General features: G+C 40.1%; 1 protein-coding gene across 6 annotated transcripts in view; it reads right to left on the bottom strand.

Moving 5' to 3' along the window:
• RNF121 (ring finger protein 121) overlaps positions 1 to 21,443 on the bottom strand; it is an 85,300-nt gene that overhangs the window by 42,202 nt on the left and 21,655 nt on the right. For 4 of the 6 annotated variants that reach the window (XM_030831135.2, XM_060303622.1, XM_060303623.1 and 1 more), the window contains 2 exons: positions 8,816 to 8,853; positions 5,806 to 5,947 (listed from right to left, as the gene is read on the bottom strand). In XM_030831135.2, the coding sequence (XP_030686995.1) occupies positions 5,806 to 5,947; positions 8,816 to 8,853 (180 nt within the window). Of the gene's footprint in view, positions 1 to 5,805; positions 5,948 to 8,815; positions 8,854 to 10,154; positions 10,232 to 21,443 lie in introns of all 6 variants that reach the window. The other 2 variants (XM_030831137.2, XM_030831136.2) reach the window with 1 other exon arrangement.

Genomic DNA, 21,443 nt, shown 5'->3' with positions numbered 1-21,443 from the left:
ACATGACATTAAAAGCATAAGCAACAAAAGAAAAAAATAGGTTTAACAGTACAAACTTGCAACTAGTAGTAAATAAGCCATAGTAGTAAATAAGCCATAGAGATCTAATGCACAGAATAATGAATATGGACAATGATGTTGAACTTTAATGATCAAACTTGCTAACAGACTAGAACTTAGTTATTCCAACCACACTAAAAAGAAAGAATAATTATGTAATGTGATAGAGGTGCTAAATATCACTACAATGGCAATCATGCTATAATATATAAATGTAGCAAATTAACGTTACACACCTTAAATTTACACAATGTTATATGTTAAATATATTCAAAAAAAATTGGATTCACCAAACTTAAAAATGTTTATGCATAAAAGGATACTACTATCAAGAAAGTGAAAAGGCAACCCACAGAACGGGAGAAAATATTCGTAAATCATTATCTAACGATGGTGTAGTATCCAGACTATATAAAGAACTTCTACAATTCAACAACAAAAAGTCAAAAATCTGGGAGTTCCCTGACGATCCAGTGGTTAGGATTTGGCACTTTCACTGTCGTGGCCCAGGTTCAACCCCTAGTCAGGGAACTAAGATCCCAAAAGCTGCACAGAACATCCAAAAAGAAAAAAAAAAAGACAGAAATCCAATTAAAAAATGGGTAAAGAACGTGAATAGACATTTCTCCAAAAAAGATATACAAATAGCCAATAAAAACATCAAAAGAGGACTTCCTGACGGTCCAGTGGTAAGACTCCGTGCTTCCATTGCAGGGGGTATGGGTTCAATCCCTGGTCAGGGAGCTAAGATCCCACATGCTGCAGTGTGGCCAAAAACAACAACAACAAACCACCATCAACAAAAAAAACCCCAAAACATCAAAAGATGCTCAACACCATTAGGGAAATACAAATCAAACCACAATGAAATCCCACTTTATGCCCACTAGGGTGGTTATAATACAAAAAAAGAAAAAAGGAAGCAAGGAAGCAAGGAAGGAAAAGAAAAAGAAAAATAACAAGTGTTGGCGAGAACGTGGAGAAATTGGAACCCAATATATTGTGAGTTAGAATGTAAAATCCTGCAGCTGCTATAGAAAACCATTTGGCAGTTCCTCAAAAAGTTAAACATAGAGTTACATATGACTCAGCAAATCCACTCCAGGATATACCCAAGAACTGAAAATAGGTGTTCAAATAAAAACTTACAATGAATGTTCCTAGCAACACTATTCAAAATAGCCCAAGGCTTCCCTGGTGGCACAGTGTTTAAGAATCCACCTGCCAATGCAGGGGACATGGGTACTATTCCTGGTCCGGGAAGATCCCACATGCGGCGGAGCAACTAAGCCCGTGCGCCACAACTACTGAGCCTGCGCTCTAGGGCCCGCGAGCCACAACTACTGAGCCCATGTGTCACAACTACTGAAGCCCACGTGCCCTGGAGCCCGTGCTCTGCAACGAGAGAAGCCACTGCAATGAGAAGGCTGTACACCGCAACGAAGAGTAGCCCCTGCTCACCGCAACCAGAGAAAGCCGCATGCAGCAACGAAGACCCAATGCAGCCAAAAATAAATAAAATTAATTAATAAATAAAAAACAAAACGAAACAAAATAGCCCAAAGGTGGAAACAACTCAAGTGTCCATCAACTAAAGAATGGATAAACAAAATGTAGCATATCCACACAATGGAATATTACACAACCATAAAAGGAATGAAATACTGGTAGATACTACAATATGAAAGAACTTTGGAAACATTATGCTAAGTGAAAGAAGCCAAGCACAAAAGGCCACATATTATATGATTCTATTTATATGAATATACAGAATAGGCAAATACATAGAAAGCACATTAGTGGTTGCCAGGGTGTGCTGGGAGGGGGAAATGGGAAGTGATTGCTTAATGGGTATGGGGTTTCCTTTGGCGTAACAAAAACATTCTAGAACTAAATAGTGGCCATGGTTGCACAACAACGTGGATGTGCTAAAAGCCAGTGAATTATACACTTTAAAACAGTTAAAACTGTGAATTTTGTTATGTGAAATTGTCCTCAATAAAAATAAAATCTATTCCACTTCCACATAAAATAGTACCTGAAGATATTTTTATGTCTTGAGACTTTTCTCTTAGGAGTAGGAGGAACAAAGTCACTAACATTAGCTTTAGAGTTTACAAAACACTTTGCCATGCAATTTTATATAATCTTCACAACCCAGGAGATAGATATTATCACCCCAATTTAGAGATAAGAACTGAGGCTCAGAGAGGTATAAAGTCATATAGCCAGGAAGCATGGAGCTGGCTAATCAAGCCAGATGGTCTAACTCCACTGTATTTATTGCTACAAGGCAAACAGCTCCAACTTCTGGTAAGCCTGAAAAAGGACAGGAGATGCCATTATGTACAGGCATCTTGGGCAATTTTTCTTCCTCCAAAGTTAGTACTTTAATCAAAGCAGTAAAAACATTCATTGTACCCAAGTTAATAAAAGTTTTAACAAAAGCAATATAGATCATTATTGTATAAGAGCAGCATAAAGCAGGACACTACAGATTTCTTCTTCCAATTTTCTAAAGATGAGTTTAAGTTTCTCAGTGTAAGATATGCTATAATGTTAGCATGTCCTCTCACCAATGTAGTTCAGCATGTTTACAGGATGTGGCAATAAAGTAATGAGACAACTGTGCGTGTTCCTTACAACAACTGGCCTCATTAAGTCACAATCACATTCCTATTAAAGATTAATGAATGGGGCTTCCCTAGTGGCGCAGTGGTTGAGAGTCTGCCTGCCGATGCAGGGGACACGGGTTCGTGCCCCGGTCCGGGAAGATCTCACATGCCGCGGAGCGGCTGGGCCCGTGAGCCATGGCCGCTGAGCCTGCGCGTCCAGAGCCTGTGCTCCGCGACGGGAGAGGCCACAACAGTGAGAGGCCCGCGTACCGCAAAAGAAAAAAAAAAAAAAGATTAATGAATGAATGACACATCAGTGGTTTTCTAACACTCTGATGTGTCCTATAGATGTTCCTGAGAAAGCGGAGGGGTCAGGGTTACCAGCCCAAGAAGAGCATCCTCTTATTTTCTACACTGGGTTTTTCCTTAAGATACTGTTTGAAGAAAGGACTCCACAGCCTTTTAAAAAACTACATACTGAAAACCACTGCAGTACTTTATGCATCCTCACTTCTTCAGAGGTTTTCAGAAATCTCTGCAGATTAGCCAACAATATATAATTATTTCTAAATTCAAGCACAGAAATTCCAAGGGGTCTCTCTACATTTGGTTTATGATTTTTTGCATTTTCCAGGCTCAATTAAACCATCCTGATAAATCCCCATTTTATAGAGCAGGTACTATAAGCACACACTGAAAAACAAGTGACTTATCTCAGATGGCAGGGTGAAGCACGAGCAGGGTCCAGATATGAAGCCCCACCCCAGATGGCTCAGCCTGCTGGATGGTGCCTAGTTCAAAAAGCCTTGGTGCCATGAGGTCATTCCATGCACTATGACCTGAAGGTACAGATGTCTCTACTTGCGGTGCATGACAACACATGAGGTGGCTATAGGCCAGTAATGTCTGGAACAAGTGCCAGCTCAAGGGCAAAGATTAGTCTCTCTTCTGCCTACGCTCCATATTATCCCTTGGTTCCCTTGATGGAAAATCCTTTCCAGAAGCACCATATGGTATAGTAGAAATTATGAAATATGAAACAGAAGACTTGGGTTTAAATCCTGGCTCTATTAGTATCCCCCCTTCATGCCTGAACTCTCTGGGCCTCAGTTTGTTCATAGTACTTACATCATGGGCTATTAGGAGGGTTAAATGAGATAGTGTAGCAGTTCCCATCCTGTGGGCTACAGACCTCTGGGCATCTTTGGCCCTATTACAAGAGGTCTGAAAAAGCATACTAGAGAAAAACAAGCATTTAGGGATTAAGAGTAAAAGCCCTGGAGTAAAATTGTCTTGGTTCAAATAATGGTTTTACCAGTGGAGCAAGTTACTTAGCCTTTCTGCCTCAGTTCCTCATCTGTAATTGGAGAAAACAGTATTTATTGGGTTACTGTGAGGATTAAATGAGTTATATATGTAAAGTGCTTAGAACAGTGACTGGCATAGTAAAAATTCAATAAATGTTAGCTATTGTTACTACTATATGTGTTTATGTATTCTTTCAAAGTACAACTATTATCACATGGATGTCTGCCAAGTTTTTTATGTTAAAAAAGGGTTATACTTGAAAAGGTTAAATACTTCTAAGATAATAGTTGTAAAAGAATCCAGTATACCACCTGCCGTGTCCTAATCCAGAGTAGTTGCATCTATGATTTTAATGTTTTTTAATTTACTGAAGCTTATTTTGTGGTCCAACATATAGTCTATCCTGGAGAATGGCCCATGTGTACTTGAGAAGAACATGTATTCTGCTGTTGTTGGGTGGAGTATGCTGTATATGTCTGTTAGGTCTAATTGGTTTATAATGTTGTTCAAGTCCTCTTTTACCTGTTGATCTACCTGGCTATTCTATCCATTACTGAAAGTGGGGTACTGAACTCTCCAACTATTATTGTAGAACCATCTGTTTCTTCCTTCAATTTTGTCAATTTTTGCTTCACATATTTGGGGGTTCCTTTGTTAGGTACATATATGTTTATAACTGTTACATCTTCTGGCTGTAATGAACCTTTTATCAATATGTAATGTCCTTCTTTATTTCATGTAACCTTTTTTGATTTAAAGGCTATTTTGTCTGACATTTAAGAGCCACCAGCTCTTTCTTGGTTATCATTGGCATGAAATATCTTTTTCCATCCTTTTACTTTTTTTAAATATTTATTTATGTATTTATCTTTGGCTGCATTGGGTCTTTGTTGCTGTTTGCGGGCTTTCTCTATTTGCAGCGAGTGGGGGCTACTCTTCATTGTGGTGGCTTCTCTTGTTGCGGAGCATGGGCTCTAGGTGTGCGGGCTTCAGTAGTTCTGGCTCGCGGGCTCAGTAGTTGGCTCGCAGGCTCTAGAGCACAGGCTCAGTAGTTGGGGCGCATGGGCTTAGTGGGATCTTCCCAGACCAGGGATCAAACCCATGTCCCCTGCATTGGCAGGCAGATTCTTAACCACTGCACCACCAGCGAAGCCCCATCCTTTTACTTTTATCTCTTGTTTCTTTATATCTAAAGTGAGTATCTTATAGACAGTATAAACATGGATAATGTGGTTTTTTAAATCAATGTAACAATCTCTTTTTAATAGGAGAATTTAATCCATTTACATTTAAAGTAATTACTAATAAGGAAGGATTTACTTCTGCCATTTAGCTGTATGTTTTCTGTACATTTTATGTTTTTGTTCCTTATTTCCTCTAGAACTGCCTTTTTAGGTCTCTCTAACTCTGACCCTGCCTTCTTACCACTTGTTACATTGCCTCCTCTTTATTACTGCATTTTCAAAATATTAATCTAAAGATTCATTGGAGGCTTGGTCTTCCCAATCAAGTGATCATCTCTCCCTCTATTTGAATAGTTCCTAATGAACAGCTCCTTCATGAATCTATCCCAAAATGTTAAAAGGAAGGATCTACCTTTTCTGGCTATGAAAGTACATTCAGGTTCTTTCCCAGTTTTCACAATCTGAATCGCCTGTCCCTTAAACACACACCCAACATACACTATTCACCATTCACACATACAGTTTAGTATTATTATCTATTCCTTGCCTACATGTGGCCTGGGTTAGGCTGGACCCTAGAATACTTAAGAAGGGTCTCTTGATGACTGGCAAACAAAAAAATGAACAAAGTGGCTTACATTGTAGGAGCGGGGGTGCCTCTGTTTCCACTGTACCAGGAGCAGCTGGGCCACCACCAAGGTAGCGATGAGGATGAGGACCATTTCAGCGTGCATGGCTTCGTGGCCGCGGTGCTTGGCATGCATGCGTGCGTGCTCGACCCTGAAAGCCAAACAGATGGGGTGAGCTAGGTCAGGGATGGTGTGGCGGTAAAGGAGCAGTGTTTTCCAGGGATATCTCACTGGTCCATAGTGTAGAACACACTCTTGTACTGTACGAAATATGGGCTAGAAACACACATGCCCTAGAGGACAGGCATTTTGGAATAGAACAGGGGTTCTATGGGCCCTAGTCACCAAGGTTAGGTATTGGGGTTAAAGGTGGGTGGTCTGCTGCCCAGCCCCAATGTTAAAAACAGCTGATACCTTTCCATTTCAGTTCTATTTCAACCTGTCACTGGAAGAAGAAAGTAACCCAGAGAGGTCACAGCCATAAAGGCTCATACTCTTACTCAATGATATTTATGATACCAGTAAAGGAGTAATATTGCAAATATGTGCCAATTCCAGGGTTAAAGTCTTGCTTTATTTGTCCTACCCTCTCTGCCAGGACCAGAGATCCTAAAGATTAAAGCCTGAAAAATCTGAACTTCAGTAGTGCTTCGATTTTACACTATTCCAACAGTGACTTCATTATCAGTATCCACAGGTAAATAGACTCTTCAAGGGCTCAAGGAGAGTACAACTGGAAACTCTTATTTAATCTAAGAGTTTAAAGGCCGGCATTCTCTGGTCCCGAGGATTGGCAACAAGTGATTCCCTTGGCCAGTATAGGCAAAAAGCTTCCTCTGAGAACAGGAAAGAAAAGTCACTCCTACAGCCAAGGGAGAGGAATAAAGAAGGAATTAGGAAACTAAGTACAAATGTAACCCGTAGTCAGGAGCTTTTGTGCAAGTTCTCCATACCCAGGGGTATTAGGGAGAAAGGGAAAGGACAACATAAATGGTATCTTCATGGAATTCCCAAGGGCAATGAGAGACTAAGCAAGAAGAACCCAGTGGGATGCATTATGGATAGACAAATCATAAAATATAGCAAAAAGTTAGTTGTACAATCTAGGTGGTGGGTACAAGGGTGTTCACTGTACAATTCTTTCAACTTTTCTGTATATTTGAGATTTTTCATAATAAAATGTTAGGAGGGGGGAAACTTGGTGGGCAGCCAAATGTCAGTCAGCCTGGCAGTCACAGCACCTAAGGGTTCACCTTACATAAAACTTTATCCTAGGTGACAGAATCTGACAAAATATAATAGGGGTAGGAGTCAGAAACTTAGGTTCAGACACAACCTATGTGGCCTTAGCGAAGAAAATTTACATCTCTACATCACAATTTCTTCATCCATCAAAAGGAGTCCTTATCTTTTCTGCCTCCCTCATAGGGTTGTTGTGAGGATAAGCTAAACTAAAAGGGCAAAGGATATTTTAAAATCCCAAGGATTATGGGGAGTTATAAAGATAATAAGAGATAAGTTTCTTGTTCTCAGACAGTATATAACTGAATGGATGTGTACAACAAGAAATCAAAAAAAGGACTGAGAAAACACCAGAAGGCACCTAGCTCAAGTTACCACTCAATGCAAAAATTATTTTTGCAATCATTTGTTTGAATACCTCCACTGGCTGAGAATACATGCCTCTTAAAATAATCTATTCTAGAACCAGCAGTGTCTGACACATTGTAGGAACTCATACGTGCTTATGAAGGAATAAAATTCCAAAGCTTTAAGAAGCAGGAAGCTCTGTGCCTCACAATATACCACGATTATTAACAATGTTTCTGATAATGAGACTAAATTATCTTACTACAGCTTCAGTCCTTTGGACCTAATCCTACACTCTGGAACATATCCACTCTCTCTTTCCCAATGCTGCCCCTTCAAATATTTATCATACTATTATTTAAAAAAAAAAAAAACCAATCCTGTTTCTACCATCATTTTCCTGGGCCCTTTTAGGTTAACAGTTCTGGATCTTTATACACGATGCATATAACATAATGTGAAGACCATTAATCCTGATTGCCTTCTTCTAGACATATCTAGCTAAAGACCTTCATATGCAGTGTTTACAACAAAATCAATGTGGACTCAGCAAAGCAGAACACAGTAGCACTGTCACTTCCCTTAAGGCAGATAGTATATTTTCAATGAACATCTTCGCAAACTGTACAGTATTTTGGTAGCTTAAGTACACAACTGGTGCATATTAAGCTTAAAGTCACCTAAAATCTTGCTGGGCCTGTCATATGAGTTGATATCTTTGCCATTCTACATTTTTTATAATCAATAGTTTTAATCTAAACGAGGTGTTTTTTGCTCACTATTAAACTTTTACTTGGTTGATTTCAGCTCACTGGTCAGTTACCTTATAAAGTTTGTTGGGCAAGCACTTTTGAAACTCCTCTACCAATGAGAAATAATGACAATAAAATATTTGTTGACTCACTCTGGTTACAAAGCAAGTTAGTAGCAGAGTTGAGATCAGAAGACACATCTCGCATTTTCTCAAACAGCGCTCTCTGCCCTGTTTCATGGATCATGATGATGTTAATGATAATCATCCTTAAAGCAGGTAACACTTACTGGAAGTTTACCACATGCCAGGCACTGTTCTAAGAATTTCATACATGTTGATCTTCACAACAACTGTTATGATCCTCATTTTACAAATTGGGAAAACTAAGGTAGTGTGAAGTTAAGTAACTTGCCCAAGATCACATTGCTAGGAAATGGCAGAACTAGTATTCAAAACCCAGATGGGTGGTTTGGTGCAATTATCTATTTACTCCCAAGGACCGAGGGAGCTACCCAAGAGTGACCCAAATACTGGGAAAGATCTCAAATGACCTGTCCTACTGGTCATAGGTCACTGCCTGCCACAGAAAAGGAAGCAAAAAGGGTAGATATACAACTCTTTTAGTAGGATTAATCTATAGTTCCCACCAAGAGGGGCCCACACTGTCACACTTACCTCCATTGCTCCTCTGGAGAGAGGTCTGACATATCAACCTGTAGAAAGACACCACCATAAAAATCCATTACTGTCTTAGAACTGTCCCTGCCCAACATACAATGATCACACACTGCTAGAGCTAAAAGTTTGAATTATGATTTGTGGGACATGAAGCTAGATAAAATATTCTGTCATATAATACCATTTGACTCTAAATGGCCCCATTAGACTAGGGTGAACTAAGCTTAAGTTTGCGCCCAGCACCTTGTTTGCTTCACCCTAGTCCAAGTCCTTGCTCTGCTATTAAGTAGCAGTGTAATATATACGGAATCTAAAAACAAACAAACAAACAAACAAACAAAAATGGTTCTGAAGAACCTAGGGGCAGGACAGGAATAAAGACGCAGACGTAGAGAATGGACTTGGGAACACGGGGAGGGGGAAGGGTAAGCTGGGAAGAAGTGAGAGAGTGGCATGGACATATATACACTACCAAATGTAAAACAGATAGCTAGTGGGAAGCAGCCACCTAGCACAGGGAGAACAGCTCAGTGCTTTGTGACCACCTAGAGGGGTGGGATAGGGAGGATGGGAGGGAGACGCGAGAGGGCGGAGATATGGAGATATATGTATATGTATAGCTGATTCACTTTGTTATACAGCAGAAACTAACACACCATTGTAAAGCAATTATACTCCAATAAAGATGTTAAAAAAAAAGTAGCAGTGTGGCCTTCCAACCTCAAAGTTCCAGTTCTATTTGTTAGTCTTATCCTTTTAGAGCAGGACTTCTTAAACCTTGGCACTAGTGATATTCTGGGCTGGTTGATTCTCTGGGTTGTTTTTTGGTGGGGGTGGGGGTGGGGGTGGGGGGTGGGGATCTGTACACTGTAGGATGTTTAGCAGCATCCCTAGCCTCTACCCACTAGATGCCAGCAGCATCTCCACAGATAAAACCAAAAAAGTCTACAGGCATTATCAAATGTCCCTTGGGGGACAAAAATTGTCCCAGCTGAAAAACCACTGCTCTAGAATACTACTAAGTTCTTTGAGATCACAGCTCAAGTCTTCTACTTCCTTGTAGCCATACAGAAGCATACCCAAAGCCTCAGTACATAAGTCACTCGATACATTCTTATACTGAACTGAGCTGAAAATGCTCCTTGATATACAGAAGAAAGGCCCTCATAATCACCAAAGGAATCAATCAACAAATATTCCTTTAGTTCTTACGAAGTTCAAGGCCCAGTTTCCCACTGTTCCTCTGATAACTTCAGAAAAGTACCTTAAGTGGGATGTTTGAAGTAAAATGGGCAGAACTCCATACTACTACTGAGTAAAATCAGTACATATTTACCATGCATCCTTTATGTGTGGGTACTGGGAATGTCCACCATTGCTTAGAGAGGGCTTTCTGGTTTCTACGTGTCCCAGCTGAGGAAGGAAGGAAAGGAAAGGAAGGGAAGGGGAGGGAAGGAAGGAAGGAAGGGAGGGAGAGAGGGAGGGAGGGAGGGAGGGAGGGAGGGAAAGAAAGAGAGAGAAGGAGGGAGGGAGGGAAGGAAAAGAGGAGGGTAGAGGAGGAAAAGAGGGGAGGGGTGAAGAGGGAAAAGAGAGGAGAGGGAAGGAGAGGGGAAGACAGAGGGCAGGGGAGGGAAGGGAAGAAACAATATCCTAAGGCTTCCCCCAGCCAATCAGGGTAATGAAGTCAACCACCCTCCTCGTCCTACTTCACACTGCCTCACAGAATTTATTCATGTGACCTGACTCAGTCCTTCATCCCCCCAGAAAGACAGAGGTCCCCTCCAAGAGGAGACAAGTAGATGCAGGAAATGGAAAGGCCCAGCTGGGTGGTACCTGAGCAGACAGTTAAAGACCACAATCTTTTTTTTTTTTTTTTTTTTTCAGTATGCGGGCCTCTCACTGTCGCGGCCTCTCCCGTTGCGGAGCAACAGGCTCCAGACACGCAGGCTCAGCGGCCATGGCCCACGGGCCCAGCCACTCCGCGGCATGCGGGATTCTCCAGACCGGAGCACGAACCCATGTCCCCTGCATCGGCAGGCAGACTCCCAACCACTGCGCCACCAGGGAAGCCCAAGGACCACGATCTTATGTTATCTTAGACATGCTTTCCAAGTGACCTAACTGCTTCTTAAATCCAGGGCCAGGGCCAGGACCAGGGTGGTGCAAGCAAGGGACCTAGAGCTCAAAATTTAAGAAGGCACACATTTTCAGGTACTGACACTGCACTTGCATGACCTTGAGAGTGAGTGCCTCCTTCAAGTTTGCGCCCAGCGCCTTGTTTGCTTCACCCTAGTCCAAGTCCTGCTTATGTCTATCTTGCTCCCATCCTAGAAGATCCCACAGAGCCGAGGAGAATACACTGCTTTTTCGTCTTTCAAGTAGAATAGCAGAGCTGAGTGTATATTAAGCACTCACTGAGTACTTGTGAAATTGAACAGAATTCCCTCCAACAGGGTAATAAGTAAGTATGCTGACACACCAGCACCCCACCTGGAGATGCTTAAATGGGAGTGTAAACAACACTTGAAAAATACCTAATAAGCATCTGAGAAAGAAGTATTCATTTTCTGGAGGCACCCAGAAAATCATGTTTAAAAAACTACACGTCAAAACAAAACAAAACAACACAACTACATGTTCAAAGAAGCAAGGTAAGTCCATTGAAGAGAAAACAAGGAAGATTCAGAGAACCAGACCAGGCATGGGGACACCTCTCAATGAGATAGTGGTCAAGCATGCTACTGTCTGTGCCTTTGTTTCTCCCGTTGGAAAATAGAGAATAAGTCTTCTGACTTCACTGTGGGGCTGTGAGGGTAATTATATTCCAAGTGACCAAGTGATTTCATTGCCTTTCTTCCTAGGAGAGTGAGTGTACTTTAAAAAGTACTCAGAGAGGCCAGGGAACTGAATGTTGGTGAAGCACAGGGCAGTAATGCTTTCAGAGCTCAGGGAACAGCTGAGAAGGGCAAGCACTAAGGCTGAGACTAGACTTGGTGCTTAGAGGACCATTTAGCACTTCGTGGAGTAGTACGAGCACCAGAGTGGAGTAATGCTGAGTAAAGACATGATTTGGCTTTAATATTTGCATGCTGAATGAAAAGATTTTAAAAATTACATCCAAATCAGTCTTCTAGCTCAGGTGGAAAAACAAGGAAAGCTATAAGCTATACCTATAATTAACCTGTACCATCTGGAAATACATCTTTATTTGCTCCCTCATTAATGAGTTTATTCACCTGGGGCCAAGAAGTAAGTCAGTCTAAACTTGACCTGTCCAGAGCTCAGGTAGCTAATTAGGTAGGTTCTCAGGGCAAGATTACTGATTGATGGGCCCATTTCCCACTCCTAAGACCCATACACAGAATGTCTTTTTGCCAACCAATCACTCCCCTCCTAGGATGTCGCAAGGTCTCTAGTCATGTCAATCTACCTAGGTCCAGATTTGAAAGAAGTTAGACCAAAAATGTCAGGCAGAGGGCAAGAGAAAACTTTACAAAAATGGAAAATGATCTGCGGTTGACTGATATTTTCTCAGGTGCGAAAGACTCAAGGTCCACCAGTGTAATACCACAAACAGACCTCCTATCCCCCACAAATACTGATACTCGGTGGTCTCTGAGTCTTTACACGGGCTGGTTACTTTGTCCCTTCAGCCCCTCTCTTCCACCAAACCACATTCTGCCTTCATGCAAAATGCTAGACAAATCCTCCTGGATCCTGAAAGGCCCTTTAGACTGACCCCATTCACTGGAAAAAAAAAAAAAAAAATCCTTTACTGCCTTGATGAGCATGATCCACAGCCCAGAAGCATTAGCACCCTGAGAGCTTAAGAAATAGATGCTTCAGAATCCATCCCAGGGCTTCCCTGGTGGCGCAGTGGTTGAGAGTCCGCCTGCCGATGCAGGGGACATGGGTTCGTGCCCCGGTCAGGGAGGATCCCGCATGCCGCGGAGCGGCTGGGCCCGTGGGCCATGGCCGCTGAGCCTGCGCGTCCGGAGCCTGTGCTCTGCGGAAGAGAATCCATCCCAGACCTCCTGAATCAGAATCTGTATTTAATAAGATACCTAGGTAATTCATATGCATATAAAAGCATTGCTATTACAATCACTTTGCTGTACACCTGAAATACAACACTGGTAATCAACTATACTCCAATATAAAATTAAAAGTTAAAAAAATAAAAGGATTATCATAAAAAAAATTGCTATTGCATCCCAGCACTCACATCCACACTTTGTCCTACAGTCATATACCTCTATACACCTGAGTTGTTTTTAACAACAGCATTACTGAGATCTAATTCACATACCGTAAAATTCATCCATTTAAAATGTACTATTCAGTGCTTTTAGTATATTGAGTTGTGCCACCATCACCACTATTTAAATTTAGAACATTTTTACCACCCCAAAAAGAAACCACATACCAGTCAGCCATCACTCTCCAATCTCCCCCCAGCCCAAGGAACCACCAATTTACTTTTGATCTCTATCTATAGATTTGCCTATTCTTGACATTTCATATAAACGAGATCATACAATATGTGGTTTTTTGTGAATGGCTTCTTTCACTTAGCATGTTTTCAGTGTTCCAGCAGGTACTGTAATTCATTCCTTTCTATTACCAAATAATATTGTATTGTACGGATATACGACATTTTCTTTGTCCATCCATCAGTTGATGGACATTTGGGTTGTTTATAGTTTTGAGTTATTACAAATAATGCTGTTACGAACATTCATTTACAAGTTTTCATGTAGACATGCTTTCATTTTTCTTGAGCATGTATCTAGTAGTGGAACTGTCTGGTCACATGTAACTCTATGCTTAACCTTTTGAGGAACTGCCAAACTGTTTTCCACAGCAGCTGCACCATTTTACATTCCCACCAGCAGTGTATGAGAGTTCCAATTTCTCCACATCTTCAACAACACTTATTGTCTTTTTGGTAAAAAGCATCCCAATGGGTGTGAAATGGCAGATCAATATGATTTTGAATTTCCCTGATGTATAATGATGTTGAACACCTTTTCATATGCTTATTAGCCATGCACATATCTTCTTTGGAGAAAAGTTTATTCAGATCCTTTGTCCCTTGTCCACTTTTAAAAAATAACTTTTTTTTTTTACAGCAGTTTTAGATTCACAACAAAATTGAGTGGAAAGCACAGAGATTTCCCATACGCACCCTGCTCCCAAATATGCATAGCCTCCCTCATTACCTACATCCCCATCAGAGCGGTACCTTTGTTCTAACTGAAGAACCTACATTGACATACCATCACCCAAAGTCCATAGTTTACCTGAGAGTTCACTATTGATGTACATTCTGTGGATTTGGACAAACATATAATGTCCTCATGGACACATATCCATCATTAGAGTATCATACAGCGTAGTTTCACTGACTTAAGAATTCTCTGTGCCCTGCTTATTCATCTCTCCATCCCCCCAATCTCTAGCAACCACTGATCTTTTTACTGTCTCCACAGTATTGCCTCTTCCAGAATGTCATATAGTTGAAATCATATAGTACGTAGCCTTTTCACATTGGCTTCTTTCACTTAGTAATATGCATTTAACATTCCTCCATCTCTTTTTATGGCTTGATAGCTCACTTCTTTTTAGTACTGAATAATATTCCATTCTCTGGATGTACCACAGTTTATGTATCCATTCACCTACTGAAAGGCATCTTGGTGGCTTCCAAATTTTGACAATTATGAATAAAGCTGCTATAAACATCTGTATGCAGGTTTCTGTGTGGACATAAGAGCTCCTCTGGGGAAATATTAAGGAGCACAATTGCTGGATTCGGTAACAGTATGTTTAGTTTTGCAAGAAACCACCAAACTATCTTCCAAAGTGGCTGTATTATTTTGCATTCCCACCAGCAATGAATGAGAGTTCTTGTTGCTCCACATCCTTGCTAGCATTTGGTATTGTCAGTGTCTCAGATTTCAATCATTCTAATAGGTGTGTAGTGGTATCTCATTTTAATTTGAATTTCCCTGAAGATGCCTGTGGGGCATCTTTCCATATACTTATATGCCATCTATATATCTTCTTTGGTGGGCTATATGTTAAGGTCTCTAGCCCACTTTTTTTCCCCATTTATTTATTTATTTATTTATGGCTGGGTTGGGTCTTCGTTGCTGCGTGCGGGCTTTCTCTAGTTGCGGTGAGCAGGGGCTACTCTTCATTGCAGTGTGTGGGCTTCTCACTGCAGTGGCTTCTCTTGTTGTGGACCACGGGCTCTAGGTGTGCAGGCTTCAGTAGTTGTGGCTCTTGGGCTCTAGAGGACAGGCTCAGTAGCTGTGGTGCACCGGCTTAGTTCCTCCACGGCATGTGAGATCTTCCCAGACCAGGGATCGAACCCATGTCCCCTGCACTGGCACATGGATTCTTAACCATTGCGCCACCAGGCAAGTCCCTCTAGCCCACTTTTAATCAGGTTTTCTTTCTTTTTTTTTTTTAGTACCTTGGCCTCTCACTGTTGTGGCCTCTCCCACTGCGGAGCACAGGCTCCAGACGCGCAGGCCCAGCGGCCATGGCTCACGGGCCAAGCCGCTCCGCGGCATGCGGGATCCTTCCGGACCGGGGCACAACCCGCGTCCCCGGCATCGACAGGCAGACTCTAAACCACTGCGCCAACAGGGAAGCCCCAGGTTGTTTTCTTATTACTGAGTTTAAAGAGTTCTTTGTATATTTTGGATAACAATCCTTTATCTGATAGGTCTTTTGCAAATACATTCTTCCGGTTTGTGGCTTGTGCTTTCATTCTCCTGACAGTTTCTTTTGCAGAGCATAAATTTTTAATCTTAATTAAGTCTAGCTTATCAATTCTTTCTTTCAGGGATCATGCCTTTGATGTTGTATCTAAAAAGTCATTGCCAAACCCAAGGTCACCTAGATTTTCTCCTATGTTATCTTCTAAGAGTTTTACAGTTTTGCTTTGTGATCTCATTGAGGTTTGTGGTCCATTTTAAGTTACCTTTTGTGAGGGGTATAAAGCCTGTGTCTAGAACCTTTTTTTTTTTTTTTTTTTACTTCTGGATGTCTGATTGCTCTAGCACCATTTGTTGACAGACTCTCTTTGCTCCATTGTATTGCCTTTACCCCTTTGTCAAAGATCAATTGATAAATTTACATAGGTCTATCTCTGAGCTCTCCATTCTGTTCCACTGATCTATTTGTCTGTTCTTTGACCAGTACCACAGTGTCTTGATTACTGTAACTTTATAGTAAGTTTTGAAGTTGGGTAAGTAGTCCTCCAATTTTGTTCTTCTTCAATACTGTATTGGCTATTCTAGGTATTTTGCTTCTCCATATAAACTTCAGAATCAGTCTATTGATATCTATAAAATACCTTGCTGGGATTTTGACTGGGATTGCAATGAATCTATAGATCAAGTTGGGAAGAACTGACATCTTGACAACATTGAGTCTTCCTTTACACGGACATGGAATATCTCTCCATTTAGTTCTTCTTTGATATCTTTCATCGGTTTTACAGTTTTCCTCATAGATCTTGTACATATTTTTCTATATTTATATCTACATATGTTATTTTTATTGGTGCTAAAGTACATGGTATTGTGGGGTTTCTTAAAAGATTTTTTGATATGGACCATTTTTAAAGTCTTTACTGAATTTGTTGCAATACTGCTTCTGTTTTATGTTTTGGTTTTTTTGGCTGAGTCACGTAGGATCTCAGCTCCCCGACCAGGGATCGAACCCACACCCGCTGCATTAGAAGGTGAACTCTAATGACTGGACCACCAGGGAAGTCCCTGGTATTGTGCTTTTAATTGTAAATTCCATTTGTTCATTCTTGGTATACAGGAAAGCAGTTAACTTTTGTATATTAACTGCGTATCCTGCAACCCTACTATAATAGTTTATTAGTACTAGGAGGTTTTTGGTTGATCCTTTCTATAGATGACCATTTCATCTGTGAACAAAGATGGTTTTATTTCTTCCTTTCAAATCTATATTCATTTTATTTCCTTTTCTTGCCTTATTGTGTTAGCTAGGACTTCCAGTATGATGTTGAAAAGCAGTGGTCAGAGGGAACAACCTTCCCTTGTTCCTGATCTTAGTGGAAAACTTCATGCTTCTCACCAGGTAAGTATGTTAGCTGTAAGTTTTGGGTAGATATTCTTTATCAAGTTGAGGAAGTTCCCCTATATTCCTAGTTTAATGAGAAATTTTTATCTTGAATGGGTGCTGGATTTTGTCAAATAATTTTTCTGCATATATAGATATGTTCATGTAATTTTTCTTCTTTAACCTGTTGATGTGATAGATTACATTAATTTTTCAAATATTGAACCAGGTTTGCATACCTAGGATAAATTCCACCTGGTCATGGTGTATGATCCTTTTTATACACTGCTGGTTTCAATCTGTTAATGTTTTATTAATGATTTTTACACCTATGTTCATGAGAGACATTGGTCTATAGTTGTCTTATAATATCTTTGTCTGGTTTTGGTATTAGGGTAATGCTGACTTCATAGAATGAGTTAGGAAGTATTCACTCTGCTTCTATCTTCTGAAAGAGATTGTAGAGAATTGGTATAATTTCTTCCTTAAATGTTTGGTAGAATTCACCAGTGAACCCATCTGGGCCTGGTACTTTCTGCTTTGGAAGGTTATTAATTATTCAATGAATTTCTTTAATAGATATAGGCCAATTCTGATTGTCTGTCTTCTTGTGTGAGTTTTGACCGATTGCGTCTTTGAAGGAATTGGTCCATTTCATCTAGGTTATCAAATTTGTGGTCACAGAGTTGCTCATAGTATTCCTTTATTATCCCTTTAGTGTCCATTGGCTCTGTAGTGATATCCCCTCTTTCATTTCTGATGTTAGGAATTTGTATCCTCTCTCTTTTTTTTCTTAGTTAGCCTGGCTACAGGTTTAACAACTTTATTAATCTTTTCAAAGAACCAACTTTTGATTTTGTTGATTTTTTCTAGATTTCCTGTTTTCAATTTCATTGATTTCTGCTCTAATTTTTATTATTTCTTTTCTTCTGCTTATCTTGGATTTAATTTGCTCTTTTTCTAGTTTCCAAAGGTGGAAGTTTGGATGACTGATTTTATATCTTTCCTTTTTTTCTAATATGTGCATTCAGTGCTACACATTTCCCTCTAAGCTCTACTTTTGCTGTATCCACAAATTTTGATATGTTTTGTTTTCATGTTCATTTAGCTCAAACATATTTAAATTTCTCGAGATTTCTTTTTTGATCCATGTGTTATTTAAGCAGTATGGTGTTTAATCTCCCAAGTATTTGTGGATTTTCCAGCTATCTTCCTGTTACTGATTTCTGATTTAATTCCATTGTGCACTGAGAGCAGAAAATATATGATTTTTATTCTTTTAAATTTGTTAAGGTATATATATATATTTTTTTGGCGGGGGGTACACCGGCCTCTCACCATCGTGGCCTCTCCCATTGCGGAGCACAGGCTCCAACGCACAGGCTCAGCGGCCATGGCTCACGGGCCCAGCCGCTCCGCGGAATCTGGGATCTTCCCAGACCGGGGCACGAACCCATGTCCCCTGCATCGGCAGGTTGACTCTAAACCACTGCGTCACCAGGGAAGCCCTAAGGTATATTTTATGGTCCACAATGTGGTCTATCCTGGTGAATGCTCCATGAGAACTTGAGACGATTGTCTATTCTGCTGTTGCTGGATGAAGTAGTCTATAAATATCCATTATATTCAGTTAATTAATGGTGTCATTGAGTTCAGCCCTGCCTTCATGAATTTTCTGCTTGCTAGATCTGCCCCTTTCTGACACAGGAGTGTTGAATTCTCCAACTGTAACAGTGGATTCATCTATTTCTCCTTGCAATACTATCATTTTTTGCCTTATGTATTTTCACACCCTATTGTTAGGTACACACACATTAAGACATCGTTATGTCTTCTTGGAGAACTGACTTCTTTATCATTATGTAATGCCCCTCTTTTTTGAAATTAATTAATTAATTAACTTATTTATTTTTGGCTGCAGTCTTCGTTGCTGCGTGCAGGCTTTCTCTAGTTGTGGCGAGTGGGGGCTACTCTTCAGTGCTATGCACAGGCTTCTCATTGCAGTGGCTTCTCTTGTTGTGGAGCACAGGCTCTAGGCATGCGGACTTCAGTAGTTGTGGCACATGGGCTTGGTTACTCTGAACCCGTGTCCCCTGCACTGGCAGGGGGATTCTTAACCACTGCGCCACCAGGGAAGCCCTGTAATGCTCCTCTTGATCCCTGATAACTTTCTGTGTTCTGAAGTCTGCTCTACCTGAAATTAATATAGCTACTCCTGCTTTCTTTTGATTGTCAGCCTGATATATCTTTCCCCATTCCTTTACTTTTAATCTATATGTGTCCTTTTATTTAAAATGGGGTTCTTTTATAGAGTTGGGTCTTGTATTTTTTATCCACTCTGACAATCTCTGTTTTTTAACTGATGTATTTAGACCATTAACGTTCAAAGTGATTATTAATATAGTTGGATTAGCATCTACTATATTTGTTACTGTTTTCTATTTGTTGCCCTTATTCTTTGTTTCTATTTTTGTCTTCCAATCTTTTTCTGCCTTTTATAGTTTTAACTGAGAATATTATATGATTACATCCTCTTTCCTTTCTTAGCTTATCAGTTATACTTTTTTTAAAAATTTATTATTATTAATATTTTTTGGCCTCACTGTGCAGCTTGTGGGATCTTAGTTCCCCGACCAGGGATCAAACCCAGGCCCTCGGCAGTGAAAGCGCACTGGACTACCAGGGAATTCCCTATACTTTTATTTTTACTTCTTTTAGTGGTTGCTCTAGAGTAAAACCCACTTTCAAATAATACTATACCACCTTACAGATAGTTTGAGTACCTTATAACAACAAAATAATCCTAATTCTTCCCTCTCAACGCTTGTTGTATCATTGCTGTCATTCATTTCACTTATCCATAAATACACACACACATACATAGTCAAATGTAGTGTTGGTATTATTACTTTGAAAAAACTATTCCGTTAGATCAATCAACAATATATAAAACAGGGAATTCCCTGGTGGTCCAGTGGTTAAAACTCCATGCTCTCACTGCCAAGGGCCCAGGTTCGATCCCTGGTCGAGAAATTAAAATCCTATAAGCTCTGTGGTGCAGCAAAAAAAAAAAAAAAAAAACAATATATAAAATAAAAGAGCATCTACAAATATCCTATAGCTTACATTATATTTAATGGTGAAAGATTGAATGCTTTCCCCCTAAGATCCGAAATGTCAGGATGTCCACCCTCACCACTACTATTCAACATAATACTGAAGTTTCTAGCCAGCAAAATAAGGCAATAAAAGGTACAGATTGGAAAGAAATAAAACTGCCCCTTATTTGCAGATGACATCATGGCCTACATAGAATATCCCAAAGAATCTACCAAAAAAAAAAAAAGGGCTAGAATTTATAAGAGAGTTCAACGAGGTGGCAGAATACAATATAAACATACACACAAAAATTGTATTTCTATATAGTAGCTATGAACATACGGAAAATGACATTTAAGATACAATAAAACTTAAAATCGCTCATTAAAAAAAGAAATAGTAAAATAAATGTTTTTATTCTACCTTCACTTATTCCCTCTCCAATGCTCTTCCTTTCTTTATGTAGATCTGAGGCTCTGACTTCCATTATTTTCCTCTCTCTAAAGAACTTCTTTTAACATTTCTTGCAAGGCAGGCCTACTGGCAATAAATTTGCTCTATTTTTGTCTGTCTTTATTTCTCCTCTTTTGAAGGCTAATTTCATGGGATACTGAATTCTAGGCTGGTGGGGTTTTTGTTTTTTTCAACACTGTAAACATTTCATTCTACTCTCTTCCTGCTTGCATGGTTTCTGAGGATAAACTGGGGGTTAATTCTTATCTTTGCTCCTCTGTAGGTTAAGGTGTTGTCTCCTCTGGCTTCTTTCAGGATTTTTTGTCTTTGATTTTCTATCATTTTAAAAATGATATGCCTAGATTTATTGGGGGGTTCTGGCATTTATCCTTAGTGTTCTCTGAACTTCCTGGATCAGTGGTTTGGTGTCTGACATTAATTTGGGAAAATTCTCAGTCATTATTGTTTCAAATATTCTGTTTCTCTCCTTCTTCTCCTTCTGGTATTCTCATGATGCATCTGTCTTAGTCTGTTCAGGCTGCTATAATAAAATACCATTGACCAGGTGGCTTATAAACAACAAACATTTACTTCTCACATTTCTGGAGTGTGGCAAGTCCAGGATCACAGCACAAGCAGATTCTGTGTCTGGTGAGGGCTTCCTGGTTCACAGACAGCTGACTTTTTGTTATGTCCTCACATGGTGCAAGGGGCTAGGAAACTCTATGCGGCCTCTTTTATAAGTGCACAAATCCCAATTATGAGGGCTCTGCCCTCATGACCTAATCACCTCCCAAAGGCCCCACCTCCTAATACCATCACCTTGAGGATTAGGAGTTTAACATATGAATTTGGGGGGAACACAAACATTCAGATCACAGCAGCATACATTACTTTTGTAGTTGTCCCACAGTTCTTGGTTATTTTGCTTTTTCTAGTCTTTTTTCGTTTTACTTTTATAGGT

This window comes from Globicephala melas, chromosome 8, assembly GCF_963455315.2.
Source record: "Globicephala melas chromosome 8, mGloMel1.2, whole genome shotgun sequence".
Classification (NCBI taxonomy): Eukaryota; Metazoa; Chordata; class Mammalia; order Artiodactyla; family Delphinidae; genus Globicephala; species Globicephala melas.
The sequence above is the reverse complement of the archived record's forward strand: the minus strand, read 5'-3'. Positions and strand labels throughout refer to the sequence as shown.